The 24,463-nt window shown below is 36.7% G+C and overlaps 1 protein-coding gene across 1 annotated transcript; it reads right to left on the reverse strand.

Annotated features, from left to right (window-relative positions):
• Positions 1–255: 255 nt before the first annotated feature.
• On the reverse strand, positions 256–23,566 carry malt3 (MALT paracaspase 3). The gene is made up of 14 exons (XM_056255838.1): positions 23,464–23,566; positions 23,207–23,331; positions 22,323–22,455; positions 21,929–22,104; positions 21,640–21,736; positions 20,801–20,836; positions 18,202–18,405; positions 15,748–15,925; positions 15,520–15,594; positions 15,285–15,412; positions 10,767–10,916; positions 7,601–7,758; positions 6,732–6,848; positions 256–1,043 (listed from the first exon to the last, which is right to left on the reverse strand). The coding sequence occupies exons 1-14, from the start codon at positions 23,471–23,473 to the stop codon at positions 720–722; spliced, it is 1,911 nt and encodes a 636-aa protein (XP_056111813.1). The 5' UTR covers positions 23,474–23,566; the 3' UTR covers positions 256–719.
• Between the last annotated feature and the right edge of the window lie 897 nt (positions 23,567–24,463).

The raw sequence follows: 24,463 nt of genomic DNA on the forward strand, positions 1-24,463 counted from the left end.
ACATTTCAAAATGCTCAAATTTCACACATTTTATCAATCAAAACAAACAAAAACACTGAAAACATCTACTTCATAAAGCAACTGAAAACGATTTATTTTAATATATTTTTATTAATGTGAACAAGTACAAGTGTCTCTTGTATGTGGTACTGTGGTGTTGAATACTGTAGATCATCTTTGTTGCATAAACAATCTATAATTTCATGTATTCTGTTTCTTTTGTTTCATTCAACCTAAAATAAGACTAGTTTGCTGTAACTGAAAATAAAAATGAATTTATGACCTAAATACTTCCTCTATCCCATCACCATGTTTTTCATAAAATATCACAGAAATATGATTGCATTTTTACACAAATTCTACAAATGAATTAATATTGAATGATTTTAAAATCAATATCAATTCCTAGACTGCATTTGAATATGAAATTTGATCGCACAGGGAAACTCCAGAAGTAGCATTTTATCGGTTATTTAAGAATATTACACTTGATTTGATTTACAACAATTAGATATAAATATACATTAGCATGAGAACTTCTTCCTTCTATTGCTCTCTCTCTCTCTCTCTCTCTCAAACACACACACACACACACACACTTTTATCACAATTCATAATTAGTAAGCAAAAAGTAAACAATTAATGTAAGAAAATCCTTTGTTGGATCAAAACAAAGCCTTACTGTGTGTTTGTAAAAAGAAGGAACGTCACATAGTGAATTAATTCGAGTCATTTTCATCATTCTCCTCTGGTTCATTGCTGCTCATGGAGCTGGATTTGGCTGAGCTCTGTAATCGGTTCTCAGCCTTGCGTGTGTAGGGCCGAACAGCTCGAGGATGGTTCTGATGATGAGGCCATCTGATGTTGGACATGTGGTCCACAGAATGGACAAAAGCTTCTTGTCTCCGGTCCACTGGCTTCATCTGATTCAGCTTGCAGGAGGCGATGAGAGGTCTGCCTATGTCCAGCTCTTTGCTCTCAGTCAGACGTTCTTTAGTTTGTGTCTGGGTGTAGTGCAATTTCACCTTGATCATCAGAGATCCCTAAAAAGTTTTGAGAGAACTTTGAATAAATTGCATTTCTTAAATGGCTTTAAACATTATTTTTGACATCCATATATAACGTATTTTTCTACATCAGTGGTTTCAACAGCAACAATTATATCCCTACAATAAAACATTATTATGATGTGATGTCTCATATCATATATCATATCACATCATATATTATCATATCATATATTTAATATATATATATATATATATATATATATATATATATATATATATATATATATATATATATATATATATATATATATATTTAATATATATATATATATATATTAAAAAAATATTATATTGCATTATAACATTATATTATAACATAGTATATAATGTATTTATATAATATTATATATATATGTTAACACTTTACAATAAAGTTTAATTTGTTAACTACATTAGTTTAAAATAAATTAACTAACAATAAACAATAATTCTACAGCATTTTTTTATCTTAGTTAATGTAAATTTCTACACTTACTAACACATTTTTTAAATCAAATGTTAACAATGAACAATTATATTGTTATTAACTAACATTAAGGTCAAGTAATGCTGTAAAATTATTATTGCTCATAGTTAGTTCATTTTAACTAATGCATTAATGTTAACAAATCTGACCTTAAGTGTTGTGTAATGTAATGTAATGTAATATAATATAAATGTTTGGTTTCTCTATGTCCCATCACACAAAATGCATTGTGGTATTTTTATTTTAAAAGTTAATAAGCCTTTTTATGTTGCTTTCCTAACTATGCATAATTAAAGGTGCCATATGTATTTTTAGCGGCCTCTATCGGTGATGTTTCAGATTGCAACCAATTTTTACAAGAGCGCTCGTGCTCGAACACAAGAGCGAGCACTCATGGTACCGGCCACACTGAGACTTTCAACACACCGGAGAAAGCATCACACAACATGCTGGAAACTCATGTAAACTCCCACTGCAACGTTACAATAATAGGCTACTTTTATCAGCTTGACGTTGAACTAATGCTCCATGCTCGTACCTTGATAACGTTACATTGACTGCATTTAGCCGACATGTGATGTTATCTAGCATAAGGCATTTCACTAACTATTCGTGTCTTTCACAATCAGGCAGCAATGTCAACATAGATGAATGTATAATATGATAACGAAAACGGTTAGTGACTAGACTGAACAATGTCAGTGTAACAGTAAGATCGTAGGAAGTAACATTACTGTACTGAACGTGTCGGAAATGTGTATTATAAATAGAGCCCGACCGATATGGATTTTTGGGGGCCGATGCCGATACCGATATTAGGGAGTAAAAAAAAGCCCGATACCGATATATCGGCCGATATTATTTATGTGTATATTATAATACAGTAGCAATATTATAGTACAGTATACCAGTCAAAAGTTTGGACACTTTCCTATTGGTGTGTACAAACTTTTGATGGGTACTTTACACAGTATAAACAGAATAAATATATTTTATAAACACGTTTTGCAGTGATCACTCAAATGTGGTGATCAAACTCTTGTGTGACACAGATATGTAATGGAGGCAGGGAGAATGATAGAGTGAGAATTATACAGTTGAGCTGTAACCAAACTAGTTTGCATTGCATGTTATATTATATTATATTATATTCTAAATACTGTTGCATAATCTTCACTAACGACTTTGTCTTTTAATTTAGTCATAACTTCTATCAATAAATATATAAAAAGTGTCATTGACAAAACCTTATTATCTTCTATTTTTAGTCTTAATTCCTCTAATCTCTACCAGTGGAGGAAGAACTCCGATCTTTTTACTAAAGTAAAATGAATAATATCATAATGAAAACGTTTTTAATTACATATGTACAGTACTTTTATACTATTTTAAATAATTAGTAAGAAAAATGTACTAAACGTGAAACTAGGCTACTCTTAATGCAAAATGGCCCTATATAAAGTGTTATAATTATATAAATTATTGGAATATAGCTTGATGTTGTAACGTAGCGTTATAGGCAGAATGAGCTTTAACACAGTGTCTACACCGGACGCGGCCGTTAATGCTCGCGTCGCAACAGCTGTTTACCCTACAAAGCAGAATCAGTTTACTGTCGGAGATTTGTCGCTCGCGCCACGCATTTTAATCAATGTTTCATCAACCAATTGCCTGGATTTATTAATAAATAAGAAGTAAATATAGCAGACAATATAATCAGGACTTCTCAGCTGCGCGCTTGCAATAGTTACAAGCTCACACAATGTGTGACAGAGGCTGGTAGACAGAGAAATCAATTCTGTGAATTACACTGCGCAAATCACAAGTAGGCTACATAAAATATTCATTTTATTTTATTTTATTTTTCGTGTTCGCATTTATGAGGAAAAAACAATGTTACAGACGCGACAGTTCAGCACTACGGACGTGAGCGCTCTGAAAGCGGCACTAAAATATGCTTTGAAACTTTCACATAGACATCAAACAGAAAGCACAAAACCTTTTGTTTCAAACTGAATTTCGTTTTGTATTAATTGTATCTTAATTTTAATCAATGTTTCAACAACCAATTTTCTGGATTTAAGAAGTAAATATACCAGACGATAGATAATCTCGACACGGAGGTGCCTGCGGGTGAACTGGAGCTCGTCTCATGAACCGAAACTCAGCGTATAGACCTGAGAATTGAAATATATCTATATTGAAATGTCTACTTTTAAACAGAAAAATTCAAAACGAAAGACAGACAGACTTATCTAATCGTATGAAATGTGCATTTCTCTCTGGCGAGCGTTCACTGAAGATCGCGAGTCAGCATCGTCAACTTCATCATTGGCTGACACTGACTGAAAACACTTGTTTATTAATAAACAATTAAAATGTCTCCTTGCTATATTTTTTGTATTCATAATCATTACTTTTGCCAGTTCTTTGTGACAGATTTTAGGTGCTTTATTGGCAGCGCCACCCTTACATGAATCACCGCACCGCATTTTTTAAAATATTCATTTATCGGCCATTATAAATGCCGATACCGATAGTTAGGAAAATGCCTAATATCGGCCGATATATCGGTCGGGCTCTAATTATAAACAATATGATAGTAGTGGGATGAGTGACGTTAGACAGTAGATCTAGTACATAAAATAAAAGTTACATCCTAAAGCACCTACTTTTTGTTATCCTGGAACAGTCTTTTGTATTCATTTCATATCTCATGTATGTTGTAGTTTACCTTGCTATTTCATTACAGTTTACCATTATTTATTTCAGCATATCTGAAAACTTGTAATTTATCACAATAGAAATAGCGGAGGTCTCGCCATAATTCAAACGCTCTGCCGATGTTGATCCGTGTTTTAATTCTAAAGGTTTTTTAATTTGAGACAAATACAAACTTTAACTTGCAAACTGCAATGCAACAGTGAAAGTCCAAAGTTTCAATCCTACTCAACACTATTTCTTTATTCATGATTGATATTGTATTCCATATAATCTGTGCTGGTCAATTAGTCTAAAATTAAGAAACAGTAATAAAAAAAAAGTAATAAAAAAAACGGTGTGTAGCCTACATGTTATTTATTTTAAATTGGCTACTTAATTTATTATTCCAATATACAAATATGATATTAAATCCCACAGGGAAAAGGGCTTATATTTGTGACGTGCTGTTTTTGCATTTGGACATTAGGCTACAAACAGGACACGCATTAGCTGAATAAACTTTAGCCAATCCAAACATATTTATAGAAAACAGTTAACATTGAATAGACAGGAGTCCTGTCACATGACCAATAATATAAGTGTTCGAATAAGACGAATCCGACATGAGGGCTGTTAACAGTAAAGCGTCCGTCATTTAACGAATTTTAAAAACACGAATGGAAAAAGCTTTGACATTTTGACATAAAAAAACACAAGCAAGAACTTTGCAATTTTTATTGTATAAATATCTTCTCTCTCTGTGTGCGCGAGTCTGTGTTTGTGAGAGAGCTCGCGCAGCACTGATACATGATAGGCTATCATACAACGGTAATTTTTAATCCATAAATTCGCCAACTAACTCGCTAGATTTCATTCAAAATAAATATGTAACATAATTCGGTACTTTAGTTAACATAATACATAACGACACGTAACACATGCGATACGTTTCTCAACACTCATAATGAAAAAATAAATACCTGTTTCTTCGGATTCAGTCATCCACACATCACAGCACTTTCATAATCACTAAGACATAGCGATTTCAATTTTATTTAGATTTATTGTTCAACATTACTTGAGCATTTTAATAATTTGCATGGCTGAATGTCTTTCTCTTATCTGAGTTACCATGAATGAATTACGGAGTATTTTTTTTAAATAATCCATGCGATCACTCCCGTCCTGTGTGATAACCAATCCATTTTAAAATGAACTCAAATACAATATTTCAACTTCCCACATCCACCGCAGCCCGTTTACCTTCAGGAGTCAGAAGTACCGTGACTGTAGGCCGACTGTCCTCGCTTAAATCAGAGACGGCGGGCGCGTGCGAGTGGAGCGTGGATTCTTTATTGGTGTCGATTTTCAGTGTCTTTTTAATTATAGGACTTACGCATCTGTCAATCATCTCCGCTTGCAATGTGGGGAATGAACCCAGCGCTATGATTGGTCGAACTCTTCTTTTGCTGTTGCTTGATTTGAGGACTGCGCGTGCAAAGGGGCGTCACCAGGTTTTTGCGTAGTTTAGAGTGACAAATCGTACCAGCGTACTTTGAGGTCAAAATGCATGCCCGCTACGCAAAATGCGTACATGTTGGCAGGTATGCGAGCTTCAGCAGATACATTTTTGTTTTGTTTTTTATATTTATGTGGAGTATGTGTTGGACTGTGTGTTGTGCTGGAGGCAGGTCGTTTTTGGGTGTTATCAGAGTCCATGTCGTTCGCTGCAGTGCCGTCGCATAGACTGTATATAAAAAGGAGAGAGGCTCGGGAGCGCGCATGCACGTCACATCCGATGGATTTCGCAGAAAATCCGACCCGGAGACTTCACATAGAAATAGGAATACTATACTGGCCTTCAGAGGTAATAGCAAAACCCGACAAGTGGATCATTGTAATGTGTGATTACAACCCCTTCCCACACAGGCGATAAAAAAAGGATTCATTTTAGAAGAAAAGTTACATAGAGCACCTTTAAATGCTGGGTTGCATTTTACATTTGCATATTACATGCTCTCCAGAATATAATATTCAGCAATAAAGACACTATTGGATGAGAACTGAACTAAGCTAGACGATGACATTACTGTGTTTTACAGAGATGCTTTATACTGTAGCTGAATTGAACCCATTTCATAATGGACAAACTTTACACAGTTATTGAACGAAACTGAATTGAACCCAAACAATGACACTATTGTCTTTTTAGAGCTGTTCTACAGCAGAATTTAATTCTGGTGGCATCATAGAAATTTTTTTTTTTCCTGTTTATCACTGGGAAGCTGCTTTGAAATAATCTGTCCGGTATAAAGCGCTATATAAATATAAATGGCTTGACTTGACAGAATAAACATGTGACCCATTTTGGGTTTGTGATTGACCAGTTGGCAACCAAGTCTTTTTAAACTGAACATGTATTTCATTTCATTTCACAATGTTTTAAAATGCATTTCAGATCTATTTTACAGAGAAATACTCCTTAAATGTACCTGGAGTCTTTGAAGGCAACATAATCTGAGGGTGCAGTCAGGAGTTTCACCAATGCTCACCAGGAGAGAGTCCATTTCTCCCGATCTGCCAGATGCTGAGAAAATGTCTTGCATTTGCTAAAAAAAACAAAAAAATAAACATATCACCATTTAAACTGTAATCAAACAAAAAACAGGCACTATAGAGCCAGGTTAAGTGACCGTACCCAAGGAAGTATTAGACTTTTTCACCCCTAGAGGTCAGTAGACTCACAGTTTTGTTTTAAAGTCATCCTATTGTTCCTTCACAAAGGTCATCCACTACATTGTAATTTTAGTGGACTTAAAAGCTCATTTAGTGGAAGATTAATAATGCCTCGGTGTTCTACAGAGCGATTTAGAAGGTCTTTTACTCCGAATGCAGTTAGGTTGTTTAATGAAATTGTGTAATTTCTTGTATTGATTGTTGTTGTTTTCTGTCTTTGTTTGTTTGTGGTGTCTGTAATGTGCAAGGGTGGCGAATGAGTTTCCCCTTACAGGGATTAATAAAGTTTTCTTACTTACTTCTTTCTGTTGAACTGCTCTGTTGAAAAAATCTTTTGTGCTAATAAAACTGCACCAAAAATCATATCTATCTATTTCCTGTATGTATGTTTATATATATATATATATATATATATATATTAATAAATACTATAATAGTGTTCAGTGTCATTGCATGCATGAACATCCATATATTACAGTCATAAGTTTAGAGGAGTTTAAGAGGCAAATTCAAATAGAAAACACACGAAATCCGCTCTCTCCCATCCCGACTCTCAGATCCTCCTTCTCTATGCATGTGTATGTGTTTGTGTCAGCAAAAGAGGACATGAAAAGCTGCGACTTACTGGTCGACTCTCAAGAATCAGAGTGCAGTCCTGGGCCACGGTGTTTGTGTTCCTCACTATACCGAACACAACCAGGACGTTGGAAAAAAGGGCAGAGAAACTGAGCTCCACCTGAACACCACAGTGCTTAAAGTCCAGAGATCTTCGGCCAGGAAGAACTGCGGAAAACATCACCATACACATAAATACACATGAAGTCAATGAATATAGTTTACATTGCTGAGGAAAAAAAAACAGGAAACACACATGACAAAGACCATAAAGTAGATCAGTATATTATTAAGTACAGTATAACTATTATATGTGCCACTACAAAAGTAAGATGTAGTGCTGCTATATTATGACTATTTATAATAAAAGGCCTTGTACACTGCTATTCAAAAGTTTGAGGTTAGAAAGATTATTCTTTTTCTTTAAAGAAATTAAAAGTTTTATTCAGCAAGGATGCATTAAATTGAGCAAATGTGACAGTATTTACATGTTATAAATTTCAAATAAATGTTGTTCTTCGAAACGTTCTATTCATCAAAGAAACTTGAAAAACATGTATCACAGTTTCCACAAAAAATATTAAGCAGCACAACTGTTTTCAACATTGATAATAATAAGAAATGTTTCTTGAGCAGCAAATCAGCATATTAGAATGATTTCTGAAGGATCATGTGAGACTGAAGACTGGAGTAATTTGCCATCACATGAATAAATTACATTTGAACATATATATATATATATATATATATATATATATACACTCACCGGCCACTTTATTAGGTACCCCATGCTAGTAACGGGTTGGACCCCCTTTTGCCTTGGGAACTGCCTCAATTCTTCGTGGCATAGATTCAACAAGGTGCTGGAAGCATTCCTCAGGGAGTTTGGTCCATATTGACATGATGGCATCACACAGTTGCCGCAGATTTGTCGGCTGCACATCCATGATGCGAATCTCCCGTTCCACCACATCCCAAAGATGCTCTATTGGGTTGAGATCTGGTGACTGTGGAGGCCATTTTAGTACAGTGAACTCATTGTCATGTTCAAGAAACCAATTTGAAATGATTAGAGCTTTGTGACATGGTGGAAGTAGCCATCAGAGGATGGGTACATGGTGGCCATAAAGGGATGGACATGGTCAGAAACAATGCTCAGGTAGGCCGTGGCATTTAAACGATGCCCAATTGGCACAAAGGGGCCTAAAGTGTGCCAGGAAAACATCCCCCACACCATTACACCACCACCACCAGCCTGCACAGTGGTAACAAGGCATGATGGTTCCATGTTCTCATTCTGTTTACGCCAAATTCTGACTCTAACATCTGAATGTCTCAACAGAAATCGAGACTCATCAGACCAGGCAACATTTTTCCAGTCTTCAACTGTTCAATTTTGGTGAGCTCTTGCAAATTGTAGCCTCTTTTTCCTATTTGTAGTGGAGATGAGTGGTACCCGGTGGAGTCTTCTGCTGTTGTAGCCCATCCGCCTCAAGGTTGTGCGTGTTGTGGCCTCACAAATGCTTTGCTGCATACCTCGGTTGTAACGAGTGGTTATTTCAGTCACTGTTGCCCTTCTATCAGCTCGAACCAGTCTGGCCATTCTCCTCTGACCTCTGGCATCAACAAGGCATTTCCGCCCACAGAACTGCCGCTCACTGGATGTTTTTTCTTTTTCGGACCATTCTCTGTAAACCCTAGAGATGGTTGTGCGTGAAAATCCCAGTAGATTAGCAGTTTCTGAAATACTCAGACCAGCCCTTCTGGCACCAACAATCATGCCACGTTCAAAGTCACTCAAATCACCTTTCTTCCCCATACTGATGCTCGGTTTGAACTGCAGGAGATTGTCTTGACCATGTCTACATGCCTAAATGCACTGAGTTGCCGCCATGTGATTGGCTGCTTAGAAATTAAGTGTTAACGAGCAGTTGGACAGGTGTACCTAATAAAGTGGCCGGTGAGTGTATATATATATATATATATATATATAAAAAAAATTGATTTTTTTTTTATCAAATAAATGCAACCTTGGTGAGCATAAGAGACTTCTTTCAAAATATTTGAAAATCATATCGACCCCAAACTTTCAAACAGTAGCGTACATAAAAAGAAATACAAATATTTAAACATATTTAACTCTCCTGTGCGTCAATATACGTAGTAATACTGTATGTGCTGGTACATGCAAGCATGTGTAAAGGTGTCAGAAAGCATGTTTCATATTTAAATGACAGCTGTTTAAGTTTTTAACTTGACAAATAAAATCTGTCACAGTCTAAAGTGAAAAATGGAATCAGTTTAAGTCAGCTCACTCGTTGCAATTTGACACTTTTTGGGAGGACATCCATTTCCTTTTAATGCAGACACATGGTTATGAATGATCCCTCAGTCAGCGGTGCTCTAACCATGAGTCATACATCACGATCTAACCCACAAAAGCTACCGAAGAGGAAGTCACAAACTGTGATGTTACGGGTGATGGAGCACTTTTGAGTGTAGGCACTGACACAGACAACCACTTGTTTTCCATTGCATTCAAAATCTGCTTTCTCATCACTGATGTTGAATATAGCATTTAAAGGGTTCACATCAGGAATCAAAAATAGAAATGTCCTTGATCTTTTTAAATAAAAATGATCAATGTGTTATGTAAGAATAATGTAGCTTTCAAATAATCAAAAATGATTTATTTCACATGTTAAGAACATTCTTTTAAATTAAGATCTTAAAGGTACAGCAGTAAAACCAGCCCACTGAATTTAGTCAAAGAGAGGGTGGAAAATGGTTATGTACCATAAATCTAAAATATAATTTTTGGTACATCATGAGTCCTTTACTCACATTTTACACTACCGGTGAAAAGTTTGTTTTTTATATCTTTTTTTGAAAGACGTCTCTTTTGTTCACCAAGGCTACATTTATTTGATCAAAATACAGTAAAACTGGTAAAATGGCGAAATATTATTACATTTTAAAATATCTGTTTCCTATTTAAATATAATTTCTTCCTGTGATGGTAAAGCAGAATCCAGGCTTCAGTGTCACATGATCCAGCAGAAATCATTATCATTTCTGTATAAAACAGATTGTGCTGCTTAATATTTTTGTGGAAATCATGATACATTACCACTCAAAAGTTTTCGGTAAGATAAAAAAAAAAATAATCGAAATACCATTAGCCTGTTTCCAACAAGCATCCCGTCGCCGGAGCTCCATGGTGTGTCCGGACGCTTGCACAGGATCGGTCAAGGCCCGTGGCTCTGTCAGAGTGTGCCTGATCTCTACTACCTGCCTTCCACGTACCAGTGGATCCTTTCCCAGATCTGGAAGAGAACAAAAGCTTTCATTATAAACCACAGGATACTTTTTCCTATAAGTAATAAATATATGATCTACACAGTTGCTGTCCCTTGTGCCATGTGATCAGTGGCCATCAGACTCTGAAACATGACGCAATCATGACTCGGCAAGTTGTTCAGTCAAATGGGAAGTTAAAAAAAATAAGGAACTTGCTAAAAGTAGTATAGCAATTCACTCCTATTAAATTATCAGCATGTCCGGCTCTCAAATAAGAAGAATGGACTAGATGCTGTTTTTGAGTGCAGAAGCACTGTTAAAAAATTGACAGGATTTTACAATTGTAATGTCACAAAATAATGCATAATTTTACTGTAAAAGCTTGGTCATTTTCTATAGTACCACAACAGAACACTGTAAAACCAAAATTGCATTTCATTGTGTGTCAAAGTGATTAAAAAAAAAATCCACAACAAATTTTTAATAAATGAGTAAAAATGCACTGTATAATAATATTAGATCAAAATTAATTTTATTTATATTGTACTACTTCTACTGAAGAAAAACCCCCAACTATATCAGTACAGAAACCAGTAGGCAGGAATATACACTGTAAATCCACACTAAGATGCTTTACAGCGCAATGCCGTAAGAAGTTGTGCTTCACAGTAACCAGTGCCGAAGCACTGATTTATGATCGTTATTGAGGAAGGAAGTGGTCTCGTACTTGTGGGCATGACAAACACAGTGATAATGGCCGTGGGACAGGGTGCAGACAGAGCAACAAGCATACGAGACAGGAACAGGGGGGTAAGTGGGGCAAACCAGAAGCCGTCCCTAGGTTAAGCGCTCTCAAATTTCCCCCACCTGAGCACAGCAGCCAGAGAATGAGGTCACATGCCTTGGCAGCTACAATATAAAAAGCCAAGAGCTGTTACCAAAGAGACCAATCAAACAACCAAATAAGCCCTCTGCATGGAGAGAGGGGATTATCTCAACCCTTAAAACATAAATCCACGTTCACATCATGCCGTGGAGGGTACGGATCAAGGAAGGAAACCAATGTCTGGCATACAGTAGATGTCAACCAGTTGTTGCTCTCATAAGTGCTCCAAGTATAAATCCGCTAATGATCAAAAGTACTGAAAGACTTTATTCACTACATCTCACAACATGGGGGAAGTATGATAATATAATATCTTGTTATTATAGTGCTTGCAAAGAAGCGCTGGTTTGCGATTGATCAAACGTTCTGGTTAGTGTTTGATCTGAACTTCTAACCCCATGACTCATTTAGCTAAATCATCGCCTTTTGAAGTTTAATAATCACATTATCGTATCAAGATTCCCCTATGATGCTCTATGAAATCCATTTTATTTTTCCACAAATTCTGTTTAATTTTATCCATGTGATCGAGTGGATTTCTATTGAAACGACAATAGGTGCTAAGGCACCTTAGAAGGGTGCTGACTATGTAGGCAGTAGGCGGTAAGGCAGCTCACTAATGATAGGCTCAGACTACGAGAGTTTTTTATTCCTAAACAACTATGAAATCTGGTTGCATCTTGCACATATGGATAATCTTCACAGATTTTCTTTTCTCAACTCTCAAACATCTCTCAAAGCACACACTACAAGACTTGAAATTGTGGCGCATCACACACACTACAACAGAGGTGCCCAATCCTGCTCCTCCCGACCGACTGTCCTGACATTTGAAAAGTTATATCATTCAAATCATAATCAACCTGATTTAAAATACTCAAATATCAAACATGGGTAACACTTTATTTTACAGTGTCCTTGTTACATACGTTAAATGTACTTACCATAGTAATAACATTAAATAATGCATAATTACATGCAACGAACCCTCAACCAATTCCTAATCCTACCCTAACCCTATAGTAAGTAAGTACATGTTGTTAATTAATATTACTCAGTACTTAAATGTATAATTACACTGTAACAATGGCACCTTAAAATAAAGTGTAACCCAAACATGTTTGATATTATCAGGGCAGTCCAGATGTGTCTCCAGGCAGATCGGGAGATAACATTTGATTAGTAAACACATCACATTACAAGATCATTTGGAACCAACCAAGGTCCTGGAAAAGAATAAATTAAGGATTAATCATCCTAAAACTCCAGTAGTCTAACGCCGGTTTCACACTGCACGCGTTAGCAGAGCGTAAGCAGCGCATGAGCAGTGCGTACGGTGAGCGGAAGCAGGACACGCGCGTTTTGCTTTCATACTGGCAGCGTTTGACGCGCTCGGCGTGTTTACAGACAAAGTACTCTATAATGGGTAAGTTGGCATTGCTTTATTTCGTTTTCAAATACATTTAAGAGAAAAGACTTGTCAAGAAGCTTATTTCATTAATTAATAGGCTATATTATATAACTTTTGGTTCATATTTGTTTTTGTTGACTTTGTTTTCTGTTTAAATTGATGAAGGTCATTTGATTGACTGTTTAAAACACAATAGATATCACACCAATGCGCTTTTGGGTCAAACTGCTGTGTATTTTGGCCATGATCAATGCATTGTCACTTTAATTCAGCGTAAGCCGCGCGGCAAAAATAGACAGGATGCCGAAACTATCGCGGCACTGCTGCTCCTGCTACGCGGTGCCGCGCCGCCTCTGCGTGCGGTGTGAATGCTCTAATCTGTTAACATGGGCGCCGAAAAAAAATACGCTCTGCTAATGCGTGCAGTGTGAAACCGGCGTAAAGGCTGATTAGCGTTGGACCTACGCCGGAGCCTCTACGCTATAGACTACGCGTTGGTTTTCATTTAGGGCCGTTACATAGTCAACGCGAGCAAGCAACGCGAGCTACGCGCTACTTTTCATTGTACACAAGCGTCACCGGCGATGCGTGAAATGCAATACACCGCAGTAGGGGGTAGTAGAGTCTAGAGTCGGGTCACGTAATATTCAGATCAAAATGGCAACTGAAGAGGAGTGCATATTGCTGATTTTACATCGGCGGCAACAAAGGATGTATACGAACAAGCTCGCATAACTTTTCCTCTTCGCCTGCCATTGTATTCAAATCTTCTTCTTCTGTAAACATAATAATATACCTTTTTATGTACATTACTTGCAATGTCACCCCCACCGACAACGCATAGTATTGCGTGCATCGGCGCGGCGCGTATCAAAAACTAGGATGACACATTTTGCTACGCATCGACGCATAATGGCGGCCGAAGCGTAGCGATGTGTAGCCTTGCGCACGCGTATGCGTACCGATGCGTTGACTATGTAAGGGCCCTTATACTTCTGCATCGTTGTCCGCGTTGACGCACAATTACACATGCAGAGGGAGCATGTAAAAGCCGGGGAGCGGTTCTAGCAGACCAATCACAGCGCTTGCGGTACGCGTAGAATTGACGCGTTGTTACATTTTTGGAGAGGTGCACATCAGGGTACACCAAAGGGTACGCGCGCTACACACAGGCTACGACGTAGCTACGGCGTGAGTTCGACGCAGAAGTATAAATTGGGCTTATGGTGCGTTCAAGTCATATATGAACGCACTTGAACGCCACCACAATGAACGCCACCACAATGAACGCCACCACTCAGGGCGTGTCACTGAGAAACATGGCGGAATACCACAATACTTAAATATTAGGCAGTGATATTGTCAAGGTTTTCTATTTACAGCGCAGTTAAGCTAATTGCTTGCACAGAATATGATGGCATTATAATATAACAATGCAACATGTAACGATAAAGTTGGCAGTGGCTTCATAAATTAATTAAAATCATTAAAAAACAGAGTACATCTGATGCCAATTTATTTGTTCTTCATTTTCTAGAACAAGAGTTTAAGAACCTTACTGTATTTTTGTGTAATTAATAAAGAGAAAGTACTCCGCCATCTTACTCCGACGAAAGTGACTTGAACGCGCCTGCCATCGTAGACACGACTTCCCACCTCGTACGTACGAACTTCCCAGGAGGACATGAACGCACCATTAAGCCTTGCTTAAAGGTGCAGTAAGTGATTTGCACAACACACTTGTAGCCAATCAGCAGTAGGGGGCGTGTCCACTCATGATGTGGGAGGAGAAAGCGAGCAAGAGGGAGATTTGAAGAAAGACTGTAGAAAGAGAAAAGCTCAGAGGAATATCACTGGAAAAAGAAGGGTTGTGATCAGGCAAGAGCTTTAGGTCCCACGCTAATATTAGAAAAGCTTGTCAGCGCTTTGCTTTATTTTCACAAAGAATTAATTTGCTTTGAGGAATGAGACATCCTCTCTTGCATTGCATGTTCGTCCATTTTGGGAGCAATGAAGGGAGGGGCGTGTTTGTTTCTCAGATATCGCGTAATGCACCTTTAAGATTTGTAACATAAGAGTGCTGGTAGGAGCACTCACCCTCAGAGACCTGCTCCAAGACACGGGTCACCCTCTCTGGCTGTAAGACATGTTTGTTCAGGTACTTGGTGAAGATCCCTGTGCTTTTGCCACCATCCTGGACCTCGAAAGCCTCAGCATCTTCACTCCTGTAGGAGCAAACAGCATGAGTACACAAGAAGAACACAATCATTGTTTTTTTCGATGTTCTGATTAAGGCTTGGAAGAATTGTCACCTAGTTATGACAGTACTTACGTGGCGTACCCATACACAGTGTTTCCCAGAGGAGCCAAAGGCTTGATTTCAGAGGGAGGACCTTTTTGTTTGTACCTGGAGGATATGAAATAGCAAAAACGTTGAACAGTGTAGCAGTGTGCCAAATTATTATCTTTTAACATTTCCGAAACTATTCCAAGAATCTGGAATTCAAGCTTTCTGGCTAACAATAAGCTGCACAAGTTCATTTTGTTTCTACAGGCCTACCATTTCCTGCAGGTGTCGAGGAGAATGACGTTGAGCTGGGCTTTTCTCTCCTGCATACTGTGCATCACTCTCTGTACGCACACACAGTTTTCAGTGCGGTAGGGTCGCGGAGCGTCAATGGCCACCAGGTAATTTCTGCCGGAGTGCTCGTAGCCATGGCCAGCATAGTAAAAAACAGCTGGGGAAGGAGAAAGTGGAGTTTTAATGGCCTACAATATTGTGCAATATGTTTCTTTCCTTCTCTGATTGAGTTCCTTACTCATATGTACAACATAACCTTTTATTTTAAATATTAGGCTACTTAAAAATGGAAATTCTGTCATCATCTACACACCCTCATGGCATTCCCAAACTGTATGACTTTCTCTGTTTCAAAGGAACACAAAAGAAGAATTTTTGTAGAATATCCAAGTCACTCTTTTCGATTTAATCACAGTGAATATGGACTTAAGATGTCAAGCTACAAAATGATAAAAGTATGCAAAGTACGTGAGAGCGCAAATCCAAAAAAGCGCTGTTGGAGTGGAAAGTTCTGGCCGTGATCTTTTGACGAATCCCAAATTAAAGAACACAGACGCAGCCGTATCATTTCCCTAATGACCAACTTTTTTAATCCACTTCAAATGTTGACAATATATATATATATCTACCCAATCTACCAAGAGCAGCGCAAAATAGAGTTTTGGGCGTTAAATAATGGTGCAAATACCAGTACATTGAGAGCGCAAACCTTAGTAAATCACCTTGCATGATTCATTTGAATATCTCCTCTCATAAATTTTGCGTCTGAAAGGGAAACTTCTACAAATGCATATGTAAGAAGGTCAGCCGCAAAAATTACTGTCCACGCCTTTTCAGCGCTAATTCAGTCAATCCTGACAGTAGTTTTTTAACGCATAAGCTCTGCACTGGGCCAAGCTGTTGGTAAATCTGGCCCCAAGTCTTCTTAAGCCATGACTGCTTTATGCGAGGACCAAAAAATAAGCCAAAATATTTACTGAATTTACTCTTGATGCATTCATGAAACAATCGTTTCATTGAAAAGATACTTTCACGAACCTGACTTCTCAGTTTTTTTCATTAACTCTGCATTCATGTAACAATCTTTCATGACCCTGACTTCTCAGCTTTTTTCATTAACTCTTTTCATTAACTTTTCATTCACTTTTGAAGTTAATGAAAAAAGCTAAGAAGTCAGGTTCATGAAAGTATCTTTTCAATAAAACGATTGTTCCAGTTCACAAAACCAATAACTCATTGATCCGGAGTCTGGAGTCAAAGATTATAAGTGACTAACAACATAAACGTCAGCTTGCTCATGACAACATACTTTGGAAGATTTGGAATAGGCCTATATCACATGAGCCTTTTTACGATCCTATTACAAGCCGTTTTAATGTCCCTTTTGAAGCTTGACAGCTTGAAATGGCCAAAAATGAACATTTTGTGCTTTAAAGAAGAAATGAAAAGTCATTCAGGTTTGCCAAGACATGAGGGTGAGTAAATGGTGACAGAATCTTGGCGAAAACTTGACTACATGAAAACTACACAATCTTACTTGCAGTATTTCATATTTTGATGATGCTGTGAGTGACTAACCATTGCTATTAAAGTAGTTATCAGCATTTCATATTTAAATATTGCTATAATCAGAGAAAGAGAATTCAAGGGGGGAAAAATGACAGCAGTGAAATCTAACCCACATTCTGTGCACAGCAATAGAGAGGCACGAATACAGAGTTGACTAATAACAACTAAACACTTTCCATTTTACTATTTTCATTATGAGGCCGGTTACAATACGAGTCTAAAAATAAAATTCCAATGTGAGTTAGATGAATAACCTGAATAAATCTGTTGGCTAGAAACATTATACCACAACTCTAAGTTTCTGCAGACAAAAGCAGCAAGGCACACTCCGGCCCACACATTTCTTATCAGCCTTCAACATACTGATGTTATTCTGAAAAAAGTCCTTTGGCTGAAAGTGCTGTGGTTTTTTTTTTTTTTTTTTTTTACCCATGACATTCACTGATACTGTATCACCGGAAAACAAAGCCTTTTTTTCCACTCAGATGGAACTTCCTCTAACTCATCACTGAGATGTTTGTTGAGCAACACTAAAAAAAAAAAAATTCTGAAGAACTTCAAATAGATTGTGTGTTGTCCACCACCATCTCAACAATTTCCAGCAGAAAACAGGTCAAGGTACTGAGTTGCACTGCTAACCGCAGGTTCAAAGTGAGAAATGCAGAAGATTAAAATAAGCGTGGTATTGCACACTGCAAGAATTTTTGCATCCAGGAACCTGAAACTTTCACCACAAATCAAGAAATTGCCCTGAGTATAAAACCTACATCCTGTGAGAAAAATTATTTTACAGTTAAAGCAGTCATGAAACACACCAGACATTTCCTAGAGGCTCATCGAGCAAACCCACAGCATGTGACTCACCATACACTCCAGGGTCCAAGAGCTGCAAGAACTTGTCAATGGCAGCCTGCATTTCCTGAAGGGTGAGATCAAGCAGAGAGACCACTCTAAAGCCAAGCTGTTGCAGAAGATTGGCCAGCTCATGGACATCCATGGTAGGGGCCATCAGACCAGGATGGTGGTTGTAATTCAGGTTCCCAATCAGTAATGCCACTTTGTCAGTTGCTTAGAGAAAGAATATTACATTTAAAAAAATATTTATATTTTTTAATAATACTTTTTAAAATTGTTTTTATTTTTTTATAATTTGTATATTTTATTATAAAACTAATTTAGATAATACATATATCTATATCTATCTATATATATATATATATATATATATATATATATATATATATATATATATATATATATGTGTGTGTGTAAATTGTTTTATTTTATTAATTATACTGTTTAATAAGTATTTTATTGGGTATTGAAGTAATTTACACACGCATATACTGTATATATACACACACATATATATATATATATATATATTTATTTAGGGCTGGGCAACGATTAATCGCGATTAATTGCATCCAAAATAAAAGTTTGTGTTTACATAATATGTGTGTGTAGTGTGTATAATTATTTTGTATATATAAATACACACACATGCATGTATATATTTAAGAAATATTTGCATGTATATACTTTATATATATATTTATACATAATATTATATATAAATATTTGATATATTAACAACACATTTTTCTTAAATATATACATGCATGTGTGTGTATTTATATATACAAAATCATTATACACACTACACACACATATATTATGTAAACACAAACTTTTATTTTGGATGCGATTAATCGCGATTATATAAATAAATATATACACAAAAAAAAAATAATAATAATAATATATATATAGAATCCTACACAAAAGACAGAGTTTGTGTATATATATATATATATATATATACACTCACCGGCCACTTTATTAGGTACCCCATGCTAGTAACGGGTTGGACCCCCTTTTGCCTTCAGAACTGCCTCAATTCTTCGTGGCATAGATTCAACAAGGTGCTGGAACCATTCCTCAGGGAGTTTGGTCCATATTGACATGATGGCATCACACAGTTGCCGCAGATTTGTCGGCTGCACATCCATGATGCGAATCTCCCGTTCCACCACATCCCAAAGATGCTCTATTGGGTTGAGATCTGGTGACTGTGGAGGCCATTTTAGTACAGTGAACTCATTGTCATGTTCAAGAAACCAATTTGAAATGATTAGAGCTTTGTGACATGGTGGAAGTAGCCATCAGAGGATGGGTACATGGTGGCCATAAAGGGATGGACATGGTCAGAAACAATGCTCAGGTAGGCCGTGGCATTTAAACGATGCCCAATTGACACTAAGGGGCCTAAAGTGTGCCAGGAAAACATCCCCCACACCATTACACCACCACCACCAGCCTGCACAGTGGTAACAAGGCATGATGGTTCCATGTTCTCATTCTGTTTACGCCAAATTCTGACTCTAACATCTGAATGTCTCAACAGAAATCGAGACTCATCAGACCAGGCAACATTTTTCCAGTCTTCAACTGTTCAATTTTGGTGAGCTCTTGCAAATTGTAGCCTCTTTTTCCTATTTGTAGTGGAGATGAGTGGTACCCGGTGGAGTCTTCTGCTGTTGTAGCCCATCCGCCTCAAGGTTGTGCGTGTTGTGGCTTCACAAATGCTTTGCTGCATACCTCGGTTGTAACGAGTGGTTATTTCAGTCACTGTTGCCCTTCTATCAGCTCGAACCAGTCTGGCCATTCTCCTCTGACCTCTGGCATCAACAAGGCATTTCCGCCCACAGAACTGCCGCTCACTGGATGTTTTTTCTTTTTCGGACCATTCTCTGTAAACCCTAGAGATGGTTGTGCGTGAAAATCCCAGTAGATTAGCAGTTTCTGAAATACTCAGACCAGCCCTTCTGGCACCAACAATCATGCCACGTTCAAAGTCACTCAAATCAACTTTCTTCCCCATACTGATGCTCGGTTTGAACTGCAGGAGATTGTCTTGACCATGTCTACATGCCTAAATGCACTGAGTTGCCGCCATGTGATTGGCTGCTTAGAAATTAAGTGTTAACGAGCAGTTGGACAGGTGTACCTAATAAAGTGGCCGGTGAGTGTATATATATATAGTCAACATTTGAAGTGGATCAAAAAAGTTCATCAAAATTATACATTTTTCAGTTATACATTTTTCAAAGTTATACATTTTTATACAAAACAAACTCTGTCTTTCATGTAGGATTCTCACGGTATATATATATATATATATATATATATATATATATATATATATAAAATGTGTGTGTGTGTGTGTGTGTGTGTGTGTGCGGCTGTGATATATATATATATATATATATCACAGCCGCACACACACACACACACACACAAAATATTATTATATATATATATACCGTGAGAATCCTACATGAAAGATAGATTTTGTTTTGTGGGGGAAATATTAAAGGTGGGAGTATTCTGGAACACAGGTAAGCACCAAGTCTATTTTTAACTTGATATGAGCTGAAAAAATCTTTCATCTGTGACCTACCCATAAGAGTGGCCGTTGGTAGTAGATCTGGAGGCGCTGTGGGGGAAACCAGAGGAAAATGTTTTGGTGAAAGTTGAAAGAAAATAAGAACAATGTTACAATTCTACTGTATTTTATCATGAAGCCCATATGTTGTGCTTTTCCACTAGTTTCACAACGGGGAAAAACCTCTCAGATTATTTGTGTTCCGTAATGTGACGAGAAAAAGGGAAGCTCTTATTAAGCTGGTTTCAGTCTAACTTTAGTTGGACGCTCATATATCTAGGGACCTATTTAGACCCAAAATACAGTTCAGTTCCTGATTGTCTTGAACTCCTACCAATTGTGGAAAGTACCAGTCATTTTAAACTATAGTGGAACTACAATGAGCACAAAGAATTCATGGCTCAGAGATAAAGACTGGATGGTTTCCTTTATTTAGGTTTTCTAAATTGCTTTTCGGTCTGACAGTGTAAATGAACAAGTCAAACCGAATCATGATGGCAAACGAAGTGAAAAATGCAAATGTTGTTAATAGCCTGTTTCTAGGATTGTCAATTTTAATGCATTAAGTAAGTGCAGTTAAAAAAAATAATTACATCATGTCCAGTGAACCATAAATACATTTTGTAATAAGTAAAATAAAAATAAACCATATGCAAATACAAAAAAAAACTCTTTTAAATAAACATAGAAATTTTACAAATGTGGCAGCGACGCTGATAAACAAAAAAAAATAATACAAAAAACATGTTCTTTGTGAACGGCCCTTAAAGTCTTGGACAAACACCATTGCGTTGGACTGTAGGCCAATGACAGGCTTGAAACACTTGACATAAACAGCCATTGGCGGCTCTTACCAATCTCAATCTCAGCTGCTTCAGACCATCTCTCCTCCAAAATATTTGACACAGCGCAGAGGTATGAACCAGCAGTTTCTGCACTGGCATTTTCTATCTAAACAAAGAAGACCAAATGCAAAACATGATTATTTTAGGCAGCTTACAACTTCCACAAAGTGTGCCACTGAGTCAATCTTGCCTAAATTTAAAAGCAATGACCTGTGTAACCCGAAACCAACTTGCACATAAAAATGAATTAATAGGATAACAAAACAGCTAAAAACAAAGAGTGTCACAGTAGCCTCACCATGAGTGTTTCTGTAGTCTTTTTAGCAAGGATGCATCCGTTTCTGTACCACTGGTAGGCAGGCGCAGGCTTTCCAAAAGCTGTGCATTTGAGAGTGATAGTCTCCCCTGGTTTTACTGTTTGGCTTTTTGGTTGAATGACTATATGAGGTTCCCCTCTCCATGAGCGAGAAACACCTAAACACAATGCATCACGTTATCTAACAGATACTACAGGCTTAAAACGGACACATTGAGCAAAATCTTACAAAATAAATCACCGTTAAGCCAATGTCAGTCTCAATATAATGCATATCTGGATGAATAATAACAAGGGGTTCATGGACTTCAGGCCAGATGTTTAATACAGATCCTAATAAAAAAGCTTAATGACAAGACGAGATAATGGAAAGTACCTGGTTCGTCTAGGATTCGCACTTTTACCCATTCTGTGAACTGATAGTTCAAGAACAGGTCGCTCACTCTACAAATATATTTTCCAGATCTCTGGAGAGTGACGGTGAGCTCAGGCTCTGTCCCACCTTCCACCTGAAAAGATGAAGCATAATGTTATTTGATACATTTTGGTATATATTCTTCACAATATTGATAGAACTATTTATAAATTGAAAAAAAGTGTTGGGGAAAGTTACTTTTTTAAAGTAATGCATTACAATATTGCGTCACTCCCTAAAAAAGTAAATAATTGTTACGTTACTTTCCATAAAAAGTAACTTAAGTTACTTTTGCTTTACTTTTTCTCACTTTGGCTGGGCTTGCTTTGACTTATAAAAAAAAAAGTTCAGTTTTTGGCTAATGTAAGGCCCTGTCACACACTTTTACTTCAGCAACAAAAACAAAACAATTAAACACAAATGTGCTGTGTAACTAAAATCATTTTGGCTTATTAATATGGCTGAATTGGATCATCAAGTGTCAGCAGCACCGACATTGGTTAATAAAGTGAGATTAAATACATAAAGTATATTTGTATTATTTAACATAATTAATAATTCAGGTTTGAGCAATATTCTGAGTTTGCATTTCACTGTTTCTATTCATTTTGAGGAATACTGAATCTGTTTTTGTGCAAGTGAGATGAATAAATGCATGTTCACATTCAGTCTAGATCTACAATGACCATCATGTTCACACACAACACTTCTGCACTTACTCCTTATTGCTCGAAATTTAAAAGTACCGCGTTACTTTACTCATTACTTGAAAAAAGTAATCTGATTACGTAGCTCACATTACTTGTAATGTATTAAACCCAACACTGGATATAAAGTGTACAAACCTCTGACTGTTGTTTATCAAACCACTGATACTTCAATGAACCAGTGCCTATTGCTCGAACACTTAAGGTCACCTCATGGTTTGGTGGTACACACACAGACACTGGCTGCTGCAGAATAACAATTTCTGCCCAAAAAAATATATAATTGTGTATATATATATATATATATATATATATATATATTAGACAGTAGACATTCATAAAGGGGCAAACATTATATAATAGTTAGTTACACATAAAAATACTAATATACACACCAGTTAGCATGACTGTCTGCGCTACTCTTTAGTGTGGAAGGGCCTAGACCACAATAGTGCTGCTCTTTTAAGGTAGTCAGTCATTTCAGAATATTACCACCTGTGTAAAAAGAAAACAGATGTATGAATAGTGGCCATAACAACAAGAGTGGCATTCAAAATCCAAACAATGATTCATGGAGATTGGTTAAGCAATCCAGTGTTTAGAAGTTAACACCGTGTCCAAGGATTAAATGTTTTAAAAGAAAACTAAACCTATCTTGATTTCAACAGTGTTTGTCCAGTCAATCCATGCAGAAGTCTTAATAAAGAGAGTGTGTCAGCAACTTTGAAATTCCTAGGTTTATGATCTATTGTTTTGTCAGTGATTAGAATGCAGAAATTTAGGTTAGGTCTTAAAAGTTAAAAAGGTCTGAAAACTGCATTCTTCCAAAAAGAAACAACTGCTTCAATACAATAAAATACCTTCCTTAATGCATTAGGAATTATATCACCTTCAATTATATCACCTTATGAATTTTATGTATATATAATATTTAAGTAATTCTCTGACATGAGACTGGGGCAAGTTGTCACCCTTTTACTAGTAAATTTACTTTTGAAAGTAAATTTCTGAATCCTGTTGTCCCATACTATACATTGAAGCATAGCTACAAAAAAATATTGAATCATTTTTGCTCTCGAAAAAAAAAAACTATACAGTTCTATATTAGGCATGTTGACTTTTTGTAACAACGTACCACCCATTTTTGGCAACAGATATTTCAATTAATAAATTGTATAAACTTTAAACAACTTGCCTCAAATTATATTTTTTTGAAAAATACTCCTGTACTGAAAGCACCGTTCAACCTTTCAGTTAAAATCTATCTTCATTACATGGATGGCTCGTGTCTGAATGAATGTATGTCAGTGTGGTTTACTTGTTTACAGTGGCTAGAGGAGAAAAAGAATATCTAGACTATATGGACATTTACATTTTTTTGCGGAAATAATTCAC

The sequence above is a fragment of the Rhinichthys klamathensis genome, unplaced genomic scaffold, assembly GCF_029890125.1.
Source record: "Rhinichthys klamathensis goyatoka isolate OS25496 unplaced genomic scaffold, OSU_Roscu_1.1 h1tg000005l_1, whole genome shotgun sequence".
NCBI classification, from domain to species: Eukaryota; Metazoa; Chordata; class Actinopteri; order Cypriniformes; family Leuciscidae; genus Rhinichthys; species Rhinichthys klamathensis.

Bases quoted from the DNA above. Each gene is read 5' to 3' on its own strand.
- malt3 (XM_056255838.1), bottom strand. The intron at 22,105-22,322 runs GTACTTTCCATT...CATTGTGTTTAG, and splicing joins GCGAATCCTAGACGAACCAG to GTGTTTCTCGCTCATGGAGA. The intron at 10,917-15,284 runs GTGAGTGCTCCT...GTTCTCTTCCAG, and splicing joins CTTGGAGCAGGTCTCTGAGG to ATCTGGGAAAGGATCCACTG.